This window comes from Tribolium madens, unplaced genomic scaffold, assembly GCF_015345945.1.
Source record: "Tribolium madens isolate multiple individuals breed KSU strain unplaced genomic scaffold, Tmad_KSU_1.1 Scaffold_3;HRSCAF=73;Tcas5.2_LG2, whole genome shotgun sequence".
In the NCBI taxonomy this organism is placed as follows: Eukaryota; Metazoa; Arthropoda; class Insecta; order Coleoptera; family Tenebrionidae; genus Tribolium; species Tribolium madens.
Genome location: NW_025401006.1, coordinates 9,098,309 through 9,118,289, shown reverse-complemented (window position 1 = coordinate 9,118,289; position 19,981 = coordinate 9,098,309). Strand labels below are relative to the sequence as shown.

General features: G+C 33.2%; 3 protein-coding genes across 4 annotated transcripts in view; 2 read left to right on the top strand and 1 right to left on the bottom strand.

The window, feature by feature from the left end:
• The window catches only part of LOC123006939 (cadherin-87A), a 34,097-nt gene extending 26,121 nt beyond the window's left edge, over positions 1-7,976 (top strand). The window contains exons 7-23 of the mRNA XM_044401887.1: positions 20-132; positions 1,238-1,435; positions 1,483-1,989; positions 2,038-2,358; positions 2,414-2,537; positions 2,588-2,877; positions 2,928-3,216; positions 3,980-4,813; positions 4,995-5,215; positions 5,263-5,460; positions 5,511-5,682; positions 5,733-6,349; positions 6,398-6,573; positions 6,623-6,982; positions 7,031-7,130; positions 7,181-7,339; positions 7,385-7,976. Of these exons, the coding sequence (XP_044257822.1) occupies positions 20-132; positions 1,238-1,435; positions 1,483-1,989; positions 2,038-2,358; positions 2,414-2,537; positions 2,588-2,877; positions 2,928-3,216; positions 3,980-4,813; positions 4,995-5,215; positions 5,263-5,460; positions 5,511-5,682; positions 5,733-6,349; positions 6,398-6,573; positions 6,623-6,982; positions 7,031-7,130; positions 7,181-7,339; positions 7,385-7,540 (4,835 nt within the window). The 3' untranslated portion in view covers positions 7,541-7,976. The remainder of the gene's footprint in view (positions 1-19; positions 133-1,237; positions 1,436-1,482; positions 1,990-2,037; positions 2,359-2,413; positions 2,538-2,587; positions 2,878-2,927; positions 3,217-3,979; positions 4,814-4,994; positions 5,216-5,262; positions 5,461-5,510; positions 5,683-5,732; positions 6,350-6,397; positions 6,574-6,622; positions 6,983-7,030; positions 7,131-7,180; positions 7,340-7,384) is intronic.
• A 41-nt stretch (positions 7,977-8,017) lies between these two features.
• Positions 8,018-11,091, bottom strand: LOC123006940 (lipid storage droplets surface-binding protein 1-like). Its single transcript, XM_044401888.1, has 8 exons — positions 10,906-11,091; positions 9,916-10,046; positions 9,680-9,865; positions 9,414-9,633; positions 9,187-9,368; positions 8,874-9,131; positions 8,533-8,643; positions 8,018-8,388 (listed from the first exon to the last, which is right to left on the bottom strand). Coding segments are annotated over exons 1-8 (1,224 nt in total). The 5' UTR covers positions 10,907-11,091; the 3' UTR covers positions 8,018-8,253.
• Positions 11,092-12,457: 1,366 nt separating this feature from the next.
• LOC123007050 (protocadherin Fat 4-like) lies at positions 12,458-19,486 on the top strand. 2 transcript variants are annotated; one of them, XM_044402073.1, is made up of 30 exons: positions 12,458-12,515; positions 12,883-12,939; positions 12,989-13,120; positions 13,169-13,422; positions 13,476-13,580; positions 13,633-13,776; positions 13,823-13,954; positions 14,002-14,074; positions 14,130-14,410; positions 14,462-14,632; positions 14,683-14,882; positions 14,934-15,147; positions 15,202-15,374; positions 15,428-15,600; positions 15,650-15,815; positions 15,863-16,037; positions 16,090-16,240; positions 16,443-16,625; positions 16,674-16,795; positions 16,850-17,083; positions 17,136-17,261; positions 17,312-17,521; positions 17,568-17,981; positions 18,033-18,125; positions 18,180-18,384; positions 18,437-18,549; positions 18,606-18,763; positions 18,812-19,012; positions 19,064-19,228; positions 19,276-19,486. In XM_044402073.1, exons 2-30 carry the CDS (start codon positions 12,897-12,899, stop codon positions 19,361-19,363), a joined length of 4,899 nt encoding a protein of 1,632 aa, XP_044258008.1. In that variant the 5' UTR covers positions 12,458-12,515; positions 12,883-12,896; the 3' UTR covers positions 19,364-19,486. The 2 variants fall into 2 exon arrangements, with proteins under 2 accessions (XP_044258008.1, XP_044258009.1); XM_044402074.1 differs by having other exon boundaries at positions 12,474-12,519.
• The last annotated feature ends 495 nt before the right edge of the window (positions 19,487-19,981 follow it).

Sequence of the window (19,981 nt, the reverse complement as noted above, 5' to 3'; positions counted from 1 at the left end):
ATGTATTTGTCTGGTTTAGATCCTATGGATTATTTTATTTTGGACGCTGTTACCGGAGAGTTGCGGACTGCTAGACCCTTGGATAAGGAAGCCGTCGATAATCCAGAAGGCATATTAACTCTTAACGTTAAGGTAATTTATAGCTGACACTAGCAAACCCCTTTTAAATTTTAAATTGAAACTAATAAAGCACTCTTTATGTGCACAATATGGAAAATAATATTGAAAGTTACTTATTGAGATGAAAAGGTTTCATTTAATTAATGTAACAATTATTTTGTACTTTTTAGTACAAAATGATTGTTAATAAACTTATAGAAATGATATTTTATTCAATATTTAAGCTGATTTAATTTATAATAATACAAATCAATGGCCTTTGCTTTGAGTGAAAATATTGGTAATATTACATTTCAATATTATTCATTATTAAATACTGTTAAGTCTTTATTAATTGAATTTCATAAAGCTTTGTTAAATCTATAATTTCAAAGTAATTAGATACATTCAATATCTCATAATTTAGACAAAAAGTTGCATTTTTTGGACCTGAAATCGTTCAAAGTAATTAATAAAAAATTGCACTAACATTATCTTATATAATAATTATTACTATTAGTTATGATACGGAAATACTCACATTCCAATTTAAAAAATATTAAACAAGTAGAGAAAATTAAAATACTAAATTAATTGATAAGATTAGCAGTATATGAGATAAATAAATAAAAGCTTATTTACAAAATAGTTAATTTGTTATTTATTTCTAGTACCGAACTGAGAATAATTTTGTTTGGTAAATAAAATGTATACTTTTAATCTTCTATAAACAAGTGGTTTTTGTAGAAAAGCAAAATATGAGTATTTATATTTTGCAAACAAAAGCTAATATTTGTATAATTTCAAAAACAAAACTAAGTACAGAATGTTCTTTTAAAAAACTTGGATAAAACACATTTTGAATTTTGGAACATAAAATAAATTTGTGTTGATTAAATCTTTTAGAGACTGCACTCCTATTGCAGCGTTTTAGTAAGTATTTTATTTTAGGCAACAAAGATTTTTAAAAATATGCTTTTTTACGTGAAAACTTTTGTAATATGCCTATGTCAATATATACATAAATTTAGATAAATTTAAACATTTGATTCACATAGTTTGCGAATGTGCAAAACCTGCTTTGTATTTTTTAAATAGTAAGAGTATTGAAATTTCTTGTATAATATAATTTTCGAAGGCTCACGAGCTCGTTGACGGAATTAAAGGCACTGATCCGTCGACTGTGACAAACGCCGAAGTGCTAATAAAAATTAAAGACGTGAATGACGAACCACCAACATTCAACAAACGCGAATACTTCGTCCAAATTCCCGAGAATATCTCCGAAGGTTCACCTTTGCCAGGCTTAGAAATGATAGTAACCGATCCAGACGAAGTAAGTCGATTAGATTTGTGCGAAAAGATTTGACTTTTCTTCCTCAGGGAAACAATTCGGTTTTTTCTTTACAACTAAACGACATATCGTCTGCATTTTCAATCGAACCGAAAACGGTGATCGGTACATCCGCCGTCACAATCCGGGTCGCCAACAGTTCGCTGGATTATGAAGACTTGAATCAGAGAAAATTCATCATCTTGGCTTTGGCCAAGGAACTCTACACTGAGGAAAAATTGTCGTCCACGGCCACTGTCACGGTCTCAGTGACCGATATTAACGATAATGCCCCAACTTTCGATCAAGACGGATACTCGACGGCAATTTCGGAAGTCTCTTCGCCTGGAACTCCAATAATAACAATAACAGCTCGCGATAGAGACAGCGGGAAGTTTGGCGAAGACGGCATTTTTTACCATATTTCAGGCAGCGGTAGCGAACGGTTTGTTGTTCACAACAGGACGGGGACCGTTGCTGTCGCCGACTGTGATCATCCCGGGAAGAAACCGTGTCTGGATTTCGAGGACAAGGCGGAATATCATTTGCAGTTTATCGTGAGTAGTTACACGTGAAAATGTTCACATTTAACGGTTTTCTATAAGGCGACGGACGACGATGGTAAGGGCCAAACCACGAAAGTGCCTTTAAAAATCCTCCTCACTGATAATAATGACAACGCTCCCGTATTCACCCAATCGATATATCGGGCTTTTATTAACGAGGGGGCCGTTAGGTTCGATCCGGATCTTATAATCGAAGCAGTAGATGCCGACAAAACGTCTCATGTTACTTATTCGATTATTTCCGGCAACAATGAAGGCTTGTTTAGCATCGAACCCAATTTGGGCAAAATCAGAATTTCAAACAGTAAAGGAGTTGACGTTAGTAACGACACCGAAAACGTTATTTTATTGACTGTAATGGTAAGTCTCTCGTATGCACTACCGAGCTTTTGCTTACATTTAACTCGGATTAAAGGCAAGTGATGGTACTTTTACAACTACATCCCTAGTTAACATCACTATAAGAGACGTCAATAACAACCATCCCATCTTTACGAAAGAGAATTACGTTGTTGCTATAGGTGAAGATGTCTCCATTGGTAAAATTTACGCTCGAGTTGTTCTCTGTGTTATATATATTTTCCATTAGGATCAAGCATCATCCAATTGCAAGCTAATGATATGGATACGGGATCAAACGCCGAAATCGAATACTACATTCAAAAGGGAGCTTACGACGACTTTCAAATTGATAACACAACAGGTGTTATTGTGGTCTCATCCAAACTGGATTTCGATCGACGAAATACTTACAATATTGAAATTATAGCGAGAGATCACGGAGAACCTGCTCTCACTGGAACCACAACTCTGACTGCAAACATTATCAATACAAACGACAAAATGCCATATTTTGTACCAACTACACAAAAAGCTGAAGTAATGCGAGTTTACCTATTATACAACATTCGCTCATTATTGGTTTACAGATTATGGAAGATGCTCCAGTCGGAACTGTAGTTCATACACTAATCGCCTTAGATCCCGATGTTAACTCGACGGAAGCTTTGAATTTCGCTGCGACTGAACCTATTACGGCTTTGGATAAGCATGGGAATGAAGTTTTTAATGATGATGTTTTTCGTAGCTTTTTTTCGGTCGATAAAACTACCGGAAAAGTTACGGTATTGAATAAACTTCAAAGGGACGTCGCGGCGATCATCAGGATTACAGTTCTGGTGACGGATATTACGGCTCCAACGGTGCAACAAGGAGAAGGTAAAGCAAAACCATGCAGATATAATTTGATTTTGGTTCGGAATATTTTTTATTAAACTAAGGGTCGGATTATTAAGTTAATTGCTATCAAAGGTCAGATTAACTAATCATGTGACCAAATTGAACTAACCAGATGCACAGATTCACGGGTTAATCGCGAATTAATTTTTAATTCACCCTCTAAACCTACTCTGAGTTTATAATAACAGATAATTAATTATTCACCAAGTAAGTCAGGAAATCCTTTTTTTTTCAAAAGAAAACTCAGTATCTTTTGGAGTTAATAATTTTCAAAATGCATCTATTTTAATGAATTTATATTTTTAAGGTAGCTCTAGAAACACTGGTTAAAATTTATTGTCTAATTACACTTAAAAAAAAATTGAGTTTCATTCTACAGGGTTCATAAAATTACAAACCTGTTTGTGTAAATAACTCATTTTTGATAAACTGATAAGAGCATCCATTTTAAAATAATAACATGAGTATTATTTATGAATATCATCATTAGATTAATTAGATAAAGCGTTAATTTATAATTATTTACACGAGTAACAGGTGGTTAATTATGCTATGTAATAAATAAAAATGTATTATTGGCATATATGAAAGCTATTTATTTTTCATTTCTCTTCAACCAAAATTTAACTAGAAATATTATCTCTCTCGGTTTTCCTTGGAAAGAGGGTCCACTATCTCTATGAAAAATAGCTCTTTTTTGCTCGTCAAAAGTTTTGATGTCTCTCCTTCGATATACTTGCAGGCTTATTGATCATCACGATCACCGACGTAAACGACTCACCACCGGTGTTTTTGCCTCCTTGGACTCCAGAAACCCCTATTTATACTCTCGAACTAAAAGAAGAACAACCCGTTGGAACGATTGTTGCAACTTACAAAGCGATCGATGATGGTTCAGACATCGCCGGTTACGCTATTCTCCCTGAAAATGAAAATTTCGAAATCAACAACGGCACTGGAATAGTCCAGATTAAGAAACAAATTGACTATGAAAAAACGCCGCAACTAAATTTCACAATCCTCGCTTTCGATTCCGGTATTCCCCAACTAAATACTTCGGCGACTGTGTTTGTCAAAGTTATAAATCTCAACGACAACGATCCTATTTTCTCGGAAAAAAATTATAAAGCGAGCATCTATGAAAACTCGCCGAACGGTACTTTTGTCGTGAAAGTTAAAGCGACAGATGCCGACTCCGGGGATTACGGAAAACTAAATTATGAATTGACGGGAGAGCATAGTGAGAATTTCGAAATAACACCGGATACGGGGGTTATCAGCGTAGCCAATTCGAATTTCTTGGATCATGAAAAGATCAACGAAACGGTGATTCAGGTTGTGGCGAGTGATGGGGCCCCACATAATTTTAAAAGATCGGTCACGGTGCCTGTTAATATTAACATCTTGGATGTTAACGATAATGCGCCTAAATTTAATCAAAGCGAATATAACGTGACCGTAATAGAAAACGTGAGACTGAACCCTCCACAACCATTATTGCAAGTAAATGCCACTGATGAAGATAGTGGCATTAACGGAAACATTCATTATGATATTATTGGAGGAAACGACAACGGTAAGTCTATTCTTATAAAAATACCACTGTAATTGGATTTTTTACGCCGAATCTGAAACCAAGGATCTGACAGAATTAAAATTGCATGAGCCTTTTTTCACCCGTGTCATATCCTCCGTCACTTAATTAAAACTTAAAATTGAGTATTAAATAAATAAAATGTTTCAATTTGATGTTGCAGACGTATTTTTACTCGGGGTTGAAACAGGAATCCTCTACCCGCATAAATCTCTCTTAGGCCAAAAAAGAAACTTTCATCTTATCATAGAAGCAAGGGATGGGGGAGGAAACGGTCAATTATTTGACCGTGCGGTTATAAATGTACAGGTTCTGAATGTGAACGAACATCGACCTGACTTTATTATACCATTTCTTCCCAACGCCACAGTTGAAATAACAGAGGTAGGGAGGAGAAATACTTTTTTGGGTAAACCTGACCAATATTTTAGAACGCTGCTGTTGAAAATTATCTAGTCATGACAGTCAAAGCAACTGATAAAGACGCCAACGAAAATGGTAGAATTACATATCATCTGAAAGTTGACGGGGACAACGTCCAAGAAACGAACGAATTTACTATAGATGCTAACACTGGAGAATTAAGGAGTAAAAAATTTTTAGACCGGGAGGAAACATCCAAATATGAAGTAATAGTTTTTGCACTGTTGACATTTTTTAAATAAATAAATCGTTCTAGCTAATTTTAGTTGCAAGAGATCACGGATCGCCCAAATGGTTTGAGACTTTACGATATTTAACAATTCTTTTAGTGGATACGAATGACAACCGGCCGGAATTTCCGGATTCGCATTCAGCAAATCCTTACCACTTTTACGTGACCGAAAATGATAAAAGTGGTGTCAGAATTGGTAAATACACTAAACACGTCATGTTTGAAAAACGATTCACATCATTTCAGGACAAGTCAAAGCTTTGGATAGAGACGAAGGAAATCATGCTAAAGTCTACTACTACTTCTTGAAAGGTAACGAAAATGGTGATTTTCGACTTGACAAGACTGAGGGCTATTTATACACTAATAAATCATTCGATCGAGAAAGTCAAGACGAGTACAATTTGTACATCCTCGCAACTAATGATGCAGATTATTATATTTCACCAGAAGACAAGGAAAAGTTAGACGATGCGGATATAATCCACGACAGCAGCATAGCTAAAATTATAGTGACAATAAATGACCTAAATGACAATATTCCTGTATTTGAAAAACCTATTTATTACTCAGCTGTGAATGCAATGGCCGAAATCAACGACTTTGTATCAAATGTAACTGCGTTTGATCCAGATTTAGGCCCAAATGGCTCTCTGACGTATTATATTAAAGCATCGAATTTGTATAAATACGGATCTAATAAAAGCTCGGGATCGATCATACCTTCACCTTTCAACATCACAGATAAGGGCGAGATTTGCACGGCCAATTATTTGGCTGAAAATAATCAACACCGATTTGTTGTTGATATAATTGCGCGAGAGAATGCGTTCCCGGAACGAGAAGCATACACACAAGTCCATGTAAAGTTTTAATTCCCTCAAAAAAAATTTTTATTTGTTAAATTCCAGGTGTGGATATTTGAACCTGAGCAATTAATTCGAGTCATTTTATCACGACCTTCCGACGAAGTTGTAAGAGAAAGAGACGAAATTGTAGCCGAATTGAGCAATGCGACTCAAAGTCTTGTCATAATTGACGAAATTAGATATCACACAGATGACAATGGGTATAAAAATGAGGAATGGTGTGTAGTTTAATTTATGTATTGAAAGAAATAATAGTATTTTTTTCAGGTCTGATATGTATATTTTAGTAGTTGACCCTGTTACCCAACATATTTTACCCGTCCCTGATGTACTTAAAATCATAGATTCGAAATACGACTTCTTGAAAGATTATTACGCCGGTTTTGCTATTGAAAATGTAGTTCCCGCTTTCGTAATGGAGAAGGAAGAGTCATTTGACCCCGCCTTAGCGGCTCTTATTGCCCTTCTCATAGTTCTTTTTGTTGGTGTTATCACATTTATAATTGTTTGTTGTTGTTTGAGGCATTGGGTTATTTCACCTACTGATCTTAAAAAGAAAGACGCTTTGATTAAAAAAGCCATAATTGATGATTTGAACACAACCGAAAATCCTTTATGGATCGAACAGTAAGTAATTATTACTTGATTTTCAATTTGTTCACAATGTTTTTAAAGGAAACTAAAAATATACGAGGAACAAGAATTGACAATGCAAGTGTTTAATGAGCCCGAACAGAACGTTTTGGGGCGAAGAAACAGTGATGATTTTTTACCTGTGAGTACCTAATGCGGTAAGGAGTACTTTTCTTTATTGTTTTATTACAGGATGATAACACTTACGCCACTATACAACACCCAAATCGGCGTGGTTCGGCTCACATTGCGTCAAGATCACTAGCCGATGATTTGGCCGATTATGCAACTTTATCAGGAGTGCCACACCAGACTGACAGTTCGCATAGCTCTCTACGAGGGGCCCCAAACGTAAATACTTGTCTCTTTTTTTTTCGATTAATAATTTTTGTTTAGTTTTATGAGGCTGCCATGGGCTTCCAGGGCTCCACTTTCCAAGTACCAGAAAGAATCAGCAACGATGATTATGGCTCATATAGGACAAGATTTAAAGGTTCCGAACTGACGATTAATCAGACTGGACAACCTGAATATGTAGCCGAACTAATTTAGATTTAAGTTGAAATATCTGTGACTAGTGTGAAAGTGATGACAATAGTGATTTATGAAGGGACTGCTATGTAAATACGGTTTTTATCGATTTTTTTCTACTTTGTGTTACATTGGCGGTTCTTTCTGAATCAAGACAGTTTTTCTACTTTAGGAAAAGTGATATCTACAAACTTTCTATTTAAAGTTACGTACCGTTACCTGAATACTGAGTAGACACATCCAATTGTATTCACTGTTATTCGATTTGTGACGTAACTATTTAATTTTTAAATTAATCAGCAAGTTTTTTAATTAGTGTTAACGACACATTACTGAAGGCCATATCAGTTTCTACGTTTTTAGAGATCTTTGTATTGTGTTAATGTTAGGAAAGAATGTCTTTTTATTTATTTTTTTACTGTAATTATCGAATGAATAGATTTTACACAAATTGAAACACTTCTTTTATTTCTCAAACAGCAAATAAAGACACGAAGCAAAGCCTAATCGCATTTTATTTAAAGTTGAAAAAAAGATTGCTTAATAATATATTCTAAGTAGTTTTTATTTATTATTATGAATAATATATGGACTACGATGTAAACTTATTTAAATAAACAATTCAACGTCAATGTATTTTTACCTTAATTAACCATTACAAGAACTAGTGTCTAAAAAGTAAGATAATACGTTGGCATATCTACCTAAAACTATGTCTAAATCTACATAACAATTTAATTGGAGTTTGAGTCAACACCATTTGTGTTATTAATTCTATTAACTGCTCTTAATTGCAGTTTGATTTTTGGTACTTCAAGGGCAGATTTTGGAGTCTCGGGCACTTCAACCAAAGATTGTGCAACATTATCCTGAAAACAATTATTTGATTATTTATGTGTGAACTAGGTACTTAAGGATATTGATCAAAGAATTTTGATAAGCGTTTGAGATTTTTTAAGTACTTAGATAACTAATAGAACCAACAACAGCTTCCAAAAATGATATCAACTTACCAAAATATCAGTGAAGTAAATGTTTATTTGCTTAAGCAACAGCGTAAAATGGTGTGCCTGATATTTGAGAGCAGTGACGAGAACTTGCTGAACTCCTTCCAAATGGACACTCTAAGAAAGTAAATCAAATCACTATCGATCTCAAAGAGAGTCGTTTTGTAATGGAAAGCAACCGACGATTATCATATGAATCCTTAAAGCACTATTAAAAGTAACGTGCAAAGCTTTGGTTCTATTAGCACCCGGTCTTCGATTACGCTAAAAATAAAACTACTATATGAAACAATCAGATATTGGTGTACAATATAGTAGTTTTATTTTAATTAGTCATTTGAAATTACCTTGACCATGGAGTCGGCAAAATGCAAAAATTTCGATAGAGTGGCCAAGAAGGAGTTTGTGATATGTTTGGGCACTTTGCTGATGATAGCACTGGTGAAATTTATAAAATGAACCACTCGGCGAGCCGATTCTCGAGTCAGTAGAACAATCAACTGCTCCAAATTTTCAGGACGAGCTTGATTTTCAGGCTCGTCTTTGCTCAGACTTGCCCACAATTCCTTGCCTTTAGCAAAGGCAAGTTTGGGGTCTGTTGCAATCTAAAATTATGGTTTATAACAAAAACACATCTCAAAAGAAAAAAAGCCAATTTACCAATTCTGCCACGTAGATGAGAACGTTGATAGCTTCAGCGCTTTGTTCCTTGAGAGCTTTAGCTTCAGCTAAAGTCCTTTTAGTAAGTCTTCTTTGCAACTTTCCGGAAAAGCGACCCACATGATGGATGGTTTGCAAGGCTCGGCCTGCAGGTCCATCAACATTATTTTTGAGTTCCATTTCTAGAAAAATTGAATTAGATTAACACAAATTAAACATTTTTATACCATTAATGTTTTGGTCGTCATATACAGCAGCTGGGAGGTATTTATCCACGTATTTATCGGCAACATCTAAAGCTCCGTCTAGAGTATTGGCTGCAAATTCTGTATATTTGCTAGACAAAACTGTGTTTCCGATTTGTTTAACTGAATCGGCCCTTTTGAGAACTGGCTTGACGATTTTGCTGCTTACGTCAGTCACATATTGCTTAGTATTCCAATAAATCTGCAATTTACAGTTAAAAATAGTAAAAGAAAACGTAAGCTGTTACCATTTCTGGAGGCAAACCAATTGATGGAATTTGATATTCCACTACATCTAAGCCTTTACACAGTATTTTATCGATGGAAGAGATTGGAGCTTCAAATAAAGCTATTGTCGGTAAAGCCGTTTCGACAGCCGTTTGGAAAGAAGATTCGGCTTGTTGCAAAGTCCAGTACAACAAATTGTTTGATTTCTAAATTTTTACAAATGAAATAAGTGGAAAATTTAAGACAATTTTCTTACTTTGATTCTGAAGTAAATGTTTTCTGCAAAATTCCATCCTGATTCTACTATTGGAAGAGTGGTGATTCTGTTCACAGATTCTAGATTGTTTAATTTGAATGGTTTTTTCTTTGCTAGTTGGTGGGTCGGCACTAAATTTTAATTAAAGTGATTAGAGATCTTTATGAAAACAATGTTTCATTTGCTAAAAAATGCTACTATTACTTTAATACAACAGCATTGATTAAGACTTAACTAATCAATTTTCTAGAAATAAAATAAATTTAAACAAATATTTTTTCTTAATTTGTAGAGATGAAATTTAAATTCAACTTATAGGTAAATAAATAATTGTTTAACTCTCTTGTAATTTCTTGATTGTATTGACCGAAGAGTAAAGTTCAATATTGTCAAAAATACTTTATCTATTTTAACAGTATTGCACTAATTGACTTATATGTACTATCTTAATTGCTGAAAGTTTAAATGGGCAATTTTTTAAAATGAAGCCATAATTCCATATTGATGTTTACGAAATAAATAATCATTGACATGAATACTGTTAATTGGTGTATAAGTATTTACAGTTTTTACAGACGGAACTACGATATTAAAAATAAGATCAATAGTTCATCTTGTGGTGATTCAACTTCAAAATTTTTGTGTTTATCGTAAATTATATCCTGTTTAACTTTATCTTATAGCGCACTTTGAGACCGATTCGATAAAAATGGATAAATGGTACATAGGAAGAACTTGTGTTATGTATCGTTTTTTACCTAACATTAGAGAGAGTGAAAGAAAAAAGCAACATATTTTTTAATAATTTTTTAATATACCTTTATTTTTGCAAATAAATTAATTTAATTTTGAACAAAAATTTATAAGAAGATAATATTAAGCATTATAATTAACAAGCGTTTAAAAAATTTTGGTGTTGTTAGGTATTTACCTAAAAATCTGGTTAATCTGTAAGTGGAAATTAACTATAAAAAGTAAAAATTTACTCACTGATTCAATCTTTGACAAACGGCGTCTTTGATAGGAATTTACAGCATTATATTATATGCAATGTTATTTTTAACTTTATCAGACGTTAGAGTATTGAAAACAGAGATTTATCATTTATAATTTTAAAAATAAGAATGAAATCAGAGCAAAATTGGACATAGTGATATAATTTATTCTTATCTGCATAATTACAAATGTTACATACATAAAAGACAATTCAATAAACTTACCTGAAAGTTATCTACATTAAATGTTAGCTCTTATTTGTAAGTATACAGAAGTGATCAAGAATAAAAGAAAATAAAAAGAAACTATAAATTATAATACTTACTTTTTTCTGTTAACTGAAGCAACGTTCACTTTAGACTGATCATTCTTTATGGTACGTTTATCCGTGTAACCCACGTGATACATGAAGACCTATGACTTTAGATGCCCTTATACAACTCTTGATAACATTCACAAAATATTCAAAATAAATAGCAAATTTTCGGTATAATTAATGAAAGGTAAAGAGTTGGGTAGGATTTTATTATATTTTTTTGTTCAAAAAAATCTTCGTTCGGTCCATGACTTTAGATGCCCTTATACAACTCTTGATAATTCACAAAATATTCAAAATAAATAGCAAATTTTCGAAAGGTAGAGAGTTGGGTAGGATTTTATTATATTTTTTTGTTCAAGAAATATACGACGGACACAGACTAAACATTACTTTATTTATGTAGTTAAAAAACAGTTGTGTTTATATTTAAAATAGAAAAAAACAATATAAGTGAGATGAATTTTTCAGAAAGTTTTTCTTTACGATTAATGTATTAGTAAAATTTTGTATTTTATTTGAGTATAAGTAGCACATCCTTATGTATAATACAATTATATACAATTACATAAAAGAGAGAGAAAGCGCATAAAAGCAAATAAAAACACAAAGAATAGTAAAAATGAAAAAGAGCATAAGAACAAATAAGTGAACAAAGCATAAGAGCTTTTTTCTGTTTCGGTATCACAATGGGCATTTTGTGCAACTGTTTTCAGTTACACCCCCCCTAAAATCTATTTCTGGCTGCTCCACTGCCTAAAACTACTACAAGAAGCATGAATTGAGTTATAAATTGGTTTAAATATGTTCAAAACATTTATGAAGATTAAAAAACAACCCGAAAATGAATTTTTGGGTCCACTAAAGTTGGCATGACACACTTTAGAGGATTTGGTTCTTAAATATCTATTTTGCAACGTGTTTTGAGTTCAAAAAATAGTCATTATAATCAGCAAATACAAAAAAAAACATTTTTTTATATTATTCCCAAAATATGTATTAATGCTTGAAATGTTTTGTAGATACTAACAGAAATTTTTCATTCTTATAAAGAGAAGATTACTAATAACTCTTGATTCAACAAAATAAAAATAATTAAAATTGAGGCCAGTATTACTTTTTACAAATTAATACCTGTTGATGAATTTTTGAAGATTTTATCTCTGTTAACATTATCTAATCAACTAAAGCTAGATTAATGAAAAATGATCAATATTTTCTGTTTTATCAGTTGAAACCATTGTGCCCGCGTAATAGCAACTTTTGCAAAGTGTAGGAATACTTTTTAGTAAGTAGGTACTAAACACACACATTTCCAGACTTGGTTTGACTTAATTTTATATTAGAAAGTAATTTTCTAATATTTATCAATTTTTTCAAAAGAAACTTTTTTTTTATGTCTATCCAAAATAAAACTAAATTATTATTGTTTTAAATACTCCCCTAATGCCTTTTAAAACATATTTAACAAAGTACCTTCTATATAACATTGACCTTGGAGTTTTATCCAAATTTAGTTAACAATCACTGCAAATGTTTGTGATAAGGTAGGATAATATAAGATACTATTGAAGCTGAATTCGATATGATGATAAGGATGAAGAGATTAATCATTGGCATCAGTTATTAATAAGTATTTTATCAATCATTTTCAGTTTTGTTGTTCAAAATGAGATTCACCTTTTGGGTGTTTCTGGGAATTTTACACTACGGTGAGTTGATAACTTTCTAATAACAAAAAATCCAACTATTGTTTTATAGTTTCTTCATTTCAATTCAAGGATGCCAACTCCCCAGGGGTACACTTCGACGACCTAATTTCATCAGGACAACCAGTAACAGTAGATGAGGATAATGACGGTGCACGTGTGGTTGCTGTTTTAGTAACTGATGGTAAAAGAAAAAATAAATAAATTCATCGAATAAAAATGTGTCACTTAGTTAAAGACGTACTTCAAATAAACGATTTTGATCAAGAGAAAAAACTAAACGCCAAAGTTGAGCCCAGAGCCAATCCTAATGAATACAGTATTACGATAAACCGGCTGGATTATGAAAAATTAAGCTCTACTTACCTTTTTCCTTTGGACATTACGGATGGTGAAGATCCAAACACTCGTCAAACCTTGCTCGTTATTATCAAAAATTTGGACGACGAAAGCCCTACTTTAACAACCTCTAATTGCGAGATGGAGGTAATTTATTTTCTCAACTTTTTGAAAGTGTTTGTGCTAATATCAAATTATAGGAAATGAAAGAATACACAGTTGATAATTCGAAGTGTGTTTTCCAAGTTAGTGATCCTGATGGATTTTTAATCCAAATGAATTTTGAAAATATTGTAGGCACAAGAGTAAGATTTAATTAGTTAATTTAACTACAATTGAATATGTGTTTAATTGTAGGGTGAAAAAGACTTATTCGAATTTGAATATAAAGATGATCCTTCTGACACTACTACGACAAGCGACGTTTATTTAATTTTGAAAGAAGGAGTGACTCTAGACTACGACAATGCAATTTTATATTCATTTCACGTGGAAGCAAAGGTATCTTAAATTGCTTTTTATTTAGTAGTTTTTTAAGAATTTTTAGGACGGTGCTGGTCACGAGACTACTCCTGTAAAAAGTGTTCCCATTATAGTCCAAGTGAAAGACATGCCTAATAAACCACCAGTTTGGGATAAGTTTCAGTCTGCCCTAACAATACCAGAAAAGCAGCTTTATGTATACTTTAATTTCATTTAAAATTAATTTCTAACATAATTTTTCAGACGACACAAGTATCAGCACGAGATGGCGACTATGGAATAAATAATAACATAAGTTATAGTATTGATGATCCCAGTAAGACTTTAACCAAACTTTAGTTCTTTATAAAAACTACATTTTACTGGTTTAGGTGGTTATGTCAAGATTGACTCTAAGAATGGAACTATTACTATAGACCCAATTGACAGAGATGCAGGAAACGACCAAATCACCATTCAAGTAACAGCTACCGAAGTAGAAGATCCAGACTCAAAAACATCTGACCAGATTTTGTTGCTTATTGAAGATATTGATGACAACATTCCAAAAATTTATATTGACGATACAGACGACAAAAAAAATTTAGAATTAACAATAGATGAAGGCTCCAATGATATAGATACAAAAATATCAGTATCTGATATAGACCTTGTAAATACTAATTCTTTTCTTTTTATTTTAACCTATTTTTTTTTTATTTAGGGAGAGAATGCTATATACACTGTAGAACTCACTTCAGATAATGCAGATTTTTTAACGGCATTTGCTATAATTCCTGGACGAGGATATGAAAATACAACACTTACTCTGACTATTTTAGACTCAAAAAAATTAGATTTTGAGCAACCCGATTGGCGAAAAATTATGATGGAGGTAAGACCAAATTTGGTAGTAGAGTTTTATGGATTCAATTCTGGTTCCAGTTGCACACTAAAGGTACCAAAAACGCATCAATGGCTGATATGATACCAATTACAATAAATTTAAATGACATCAATGATGAAACACCTCAATTTGGAGATGTTAGTGTTGTCAAAGTCCGGGAAGACGTACCATCTGGTTATGTGATAGCTTCAATACAAGCAACAGATGCAGATGCTGAAGATATAGAAGCTGGTTTAAAGTAATTGAAGATGCTTTTGGGTAATTTTGTTTTAATGTATACTAATCATAGGCACGAATTATTGGGAACTTTGGCAAATAACATTTTAACAATCGAAGCATTAGGTGGCAATATTACCACTAAAGTAGAAGATGCTTTCGACTATGAAAAGCAAAACGAGGTTTACATTCAGATCATGGCCACAGATTTAGCAAACCATACAGCTACTACTCAATTAACCATCCAAGTACAAGACGTAAATGACGAAAATCCAAAACTAGTTGTTGTAAGTAGAATTTTTACAGAAATTTTTTGTTCTACTAAGATATGTTGTTTTAAGTCGTCATCAATCGAAATTGGCGAAAATCAAGACGATGGTACCGAATTAAAAGCTACTATTACTGCCTCTGATGAGGACACGACTGCAGACTTAGAATTTTCAATTGATTGGAGTCAGTCTTACGCGACTAAGAACTCTCGAAGAATAAAAGATGAGGATTTCGCGAAATATCAGTATGTATTTTGTTTGGTTTAATATTTTTGGTAGAAACAGTAGCATTTTGTAGTTGTATTAACGTCGAAACTGTTGCTGGTGCAACAAACCATGCGGCCTCCGCCAAATTAACTATCAACGAAACTCAAAAAAAAAACACTCCAGATTATGAATTATTTGATAGTTTGTATATTTACTTGAAGGTTATTGATAAAAACACCGAGAAGAATGAAGGTTTTGATTTTGGTAAGTTAATAAATGTTTTGGATTTGACTGTGAGACACTCTTCTTTCAGCATTAATTGCCATAACCATCGGAGATAAAAACGATAATAGTCCAGAATTTTCAAATAATGCTGATGATAAAAGACAAGTCACTGAAAATTCAGGAACAGGAACTGTTATTGGTAGTATAACAGCCACTGATAAAGATGTTGGAGACAATATCACATATTCTATACAGTGAGAATTCTTCTAGTTTTTGAACAAACAAAAAATTAGTATTGTAGGCCCGTTGACGACAAAACACCCAACTGGGTTGCAGTTGACGAGATCACGGGTAGTCTATTTGTCAATTTGGAAGATAACGATGTTATTGATTCGGACAAACCGGAAGGCATTTTCACGTATAATGTTACTTATACCATCACAGCAAGTGATGGCGTCCATAATACTTCTATCGATGTAATAAATATTTAGTTATTTTTTCATTTTACACAACCACACACAATTTTAGATCACCATCGATATAAAAGACCAAAATGACTTGTCACCTCAATTAGGTAATCAGGAGAAAGAAATATCTGAAGATAATGGGCTTGATGATAACAGTGAACAAAACGGAGCTTTGGTGCTTGAGTTAGACCCAAAAGATGGTGACAGAGACGGTAATATATTTTTTTAAACATAAAATGTAAAGTTAGTGAACTAGGAGCTCCCGAATAAAATTAATTTTTAAACATTTCGTAAGCGAATCTGTAGTTCTGCTCATCGTTGCAGAGTTTTTCTCATAGAAAATCCACTAGCAGGATCTAATTTCTGCATAAAAATCGTTTTTAAGGACGAAATATTTAGTTTTATTTTTTGTAGAACCATTCCATACCGTGAAGTGTTCATTTTCATCTACTACCAGTACTGATGTAACAAACAGATTCAAAATTGACGACCAGAATAGAATTACAGTTAACTTATCAGCAGGAGCTACCTTAGATAGAGAGACAAATCCAGAGTTTACATTTGATCTTAGGTGTATTGACGATCCTACTGAACAAGGTTTTGAGAATTTTTTTTTTTGAATGTATACTTACTAAATTTTTATAGGACCAATCTCAAACCCCGTAGATCCACCACCAAAAATAACGATAAAATTAAAAGATGTTAATGATAATTACCCAACTGTAATCACTACAAGTTTACCAAAACTTACAGAAAACACTAAACAAGTAAGTATCCACATTGAAAATTTGATAATTGTTTGACGAAATAACAATATTTAGGGTCCACTTAGCACACAACTTCAGGGAGAAGATAAGGATGAAGGTGATAACGGAAAAATGACATTTTTAATTGCATCCATTGAACGGTGTCAGGATGAAGCACTAAAAAATTGCGAAAGCGCTTCTGATACTCTATTTGATATAGAAACATCTGACACTCAGACGGAAGCTACCCTTATTTTAAACGAAGAGGATTTGAGGGACAATTATGGTTATCTCAAATTTACAATTAATGTATGGTTTTCAAAAGAATATCATGAATTTTGTTAAAACAATTTTATTTCAGACGACAGATTTAGGAGAACCTCCTTTGTCTAGTGTCTCAACCGTTTCAGTAGAAGTGTCAAAATTCAATTTTGAGGAACCTAAATTTACATTCCCTGCAGATGGAGCTACTTATTACTTAAAAACGGTATAAAATCGTTTATTGTACTTTATTTCCAACTCATCCTAACACTCTAGACCCAAAACAAAGACTCATCATTGAAAATGTGGAACGACGACGTTTTAGACAATTTTGTGGCTACTGATCAACAAAAAGATAAATACGCAATTTTATTCAAAATCGTTGAGGATAGCAGCGGAGAAAATCTCTTTAAAGTCTCTAATCGCGGTGGCTCTCAAGCACAACTCCAAATGAGCACAAGTAGTTTTACGGCTAAACCTTACACGGTACTTGGACTTGAACTGTTACTAGAGATCTAAAATTCTGTTTTAGATAACTGTTATGGCTTATTTAGATGCTGATGAAAGTCAAATGGCTCCAGGAGAAAAACCATATTCGAAAAATTGTACTTTCCATATTGATTTCTTTGATAAAGATAAAACAGATCCTGTTTTTACCAATCATAAAGATTCTACTGAGTTTGAAGAAAATTCGTTAGAACCTCAGTATCAAGTCGAAAATGCGACATATCCAGATGTGGATATTTCTGGTTTAGACATTTTCTATTTGTTGCGTGAGGGCAATGACAGCATTTTTGATGTAGACATAAAGAAAGGACTTGTAACACTTAAGACGACACTTGACTTCGAAGAAGTGAAAAGTTACACGTTGGTGATACAATCGTCAAATAAAGACACTATTAATTCCAATGCCATCGAAGAGACGAAGTTTCATCTTACGATAAATGTAAACAATTAGTGTTAAATTTTGCAATAAGTATATATAAATATTTTTTAGGTCAAAGATGTGAATGATAACCCACCAGTGTTTGACCAAAAAGAGTATATTTCAATTCTTACTTCAGGTACAGGTATCGTCCTTACAATTTCTGTAAGTAATACACCAACTTTGTAAACATTTTGCCACTTATAATAATCGATTTAGGCCACCGATATTGATACAACTAGTCAAGGAAAGCTAATATACGCCATAGATTCAATAGAATCGCATTCGTCAGGTGTATCAAATAGCACAGTTAAGGATTATTTCAAAATTGAAGACCCAAAAAGCGGTGTTATCAAACACAATTTTCAAGTTAGTGACAGCATGGATGGATATTTTACATTGTACCTCAGTGTTCATGATGAAGGTTAGACTTTTCTACATACGTATCAGTTTCTAACACATCTTGTCTCATATAGATCCAACTTATCTAGACAAAGCTACTGCTCAAATCTACTTGGTAACTTCCAAACACACCGTAAATTTCAAATTTGAAAACAAACAAGAAGTTGTACAAAATGCCACCGGTTCAGTAAGTTTCTATCCATTTTCCATAAACATAATCCTATAATAAAAATATTTCTCCAGATAAAATCTATACTGGAAGCGCAATTTAACTACTCCACAACCGTTGAAGACCCAAAAAAAGACTCAGAAGCTGACGAAAACAAGGATCAAACAATCGTTCCTGTTTTCTTCCTCGATACTAAATCACACGAACCAAAAGAAGCAACAGAAATATTAAAGTAAGTGTATAATTCCCCAATTTACAAAATTCGAAAAAAAGTTTTCAGACAAGTCACGAAAGTGGACAAATTCCAATCCCTGAAAGAAGAATTTTTAAAAGTGGGTTTGCTTCTGATGAGCTTTTCTTCAGACTCGGACACTACTGAAAACTTGGAAGAGACATTGAAAGCGTGGCTTATCGGAGTATCGGTAGTATTAGGATCACTTTGTCTTATTCTTCTGATTGCGTTTATTTTGAGGACAAGAGCGTAAGTTGAATGAATTGGTGCAGAAAATAATAATAGGAAATTGTTTTTTAGTCTCAGTCAACGGATACAAAAACTATCCAGCACGAAATTTGGGTCTCAGGAATCAGGACTTAATAGGGTTGGGCTAGCAGCCCCGACAACAAATAAACATGCAATTGAAGGGTCAAATCCGGTTTACAACAATGATGTTGACACTAAAGAAGTGGACCGAAGAAGGTAAACGTATAACAAAATATAATAGCGCTTCTGTAACGTTTTTACAGTGTCACGAGCGGAGATTCAGATCTAATAGGTGTAGAAGATGATGATAAATTTAATTATGATAACACCAATAAAGAAGCACTTGACTAGCAGTCTCAAGCGGTATTATGATATTTATTTTAACATAAGATTATAAAGATAATGAATGCTACTAGTTTTATGACTGTATAATGAAAATGTATATATTTTTTAAATAAAATTAGTGTAAAATTATTTGGTTACGCCCTTCGACCATATATTAGATAGACTAGGCATACTCTGATTTGTTGTGAAGCCAACATGTGCAGGTGGGGCAAGGGGAAATCACTAATGGTATGCGAATTTAACCCTTAGAGACTCCTTCTCTGATTGGTTCATTCAAAATATGTGCACCACCAGTGGCGTCGTAATGTATTCTAATCTTCCCATATTACATTGAATATTTTTTTTATATTGTAACTCGGGCGATATGATTGTAGATTGTTAAGTGATCACACCAAAAGAGTCAAGTAGTTTGAAAATCTCGAAATACCATTAGTTTTTTCAAGAAACATTATTTATGAAACTTATAATATTTTTCATTTTCCGCCCCTTGGCTAGGAGCCGCCACTGAACAAGAAGTAAGGAAGAGTAAGCATCCTCTTGCCCCTCACTCCTCTTGTCCATACATGTTGGCTTCAAACAAACTGCCTACAAACTCGCTGGATGACGAGTCTATCTAATATATGG

Bases quoted from the DNA above. Each gene is read 5' to 3' on its own strand.
- LOC123006940 (XM_044401888.1), bottom strand. The intron at 9,369-9,413 runs GTATAAAAATGT...CAATTTTTCTAG, and splicing joins TGACGACCAAAACATTAATG to AAATGGAACTCAAAAATAAT. The intron at 9,132-9,186 runs GTAAATTGGCTT...CCATAATTTTAG, and splicing joins TCATCTACGTGGCAGAATTG to ATTGCAACAGACCCCAAACT.
- LOC123007050 (XM_044402073.1), top strand. From the start codon at position 12,897: ATGAGATTCACCTTTTGGGTGTTTCTGGGAATTTTACACTACG. The intron at 14,075-14,129 runs GTAAGACTTTAA...TTACTGGTTTAG, and splicing joins TTATAGTATTGATGATCCCA to GTGGTTATGTCAAGATTGAC. The intron at 14,411-14,461 runs GTAAATACTAAT...TTTTTTATTTAG, and splicing joins CAGTATCTGATATAGACCTT to GGAGAGAATGCTATATACAC.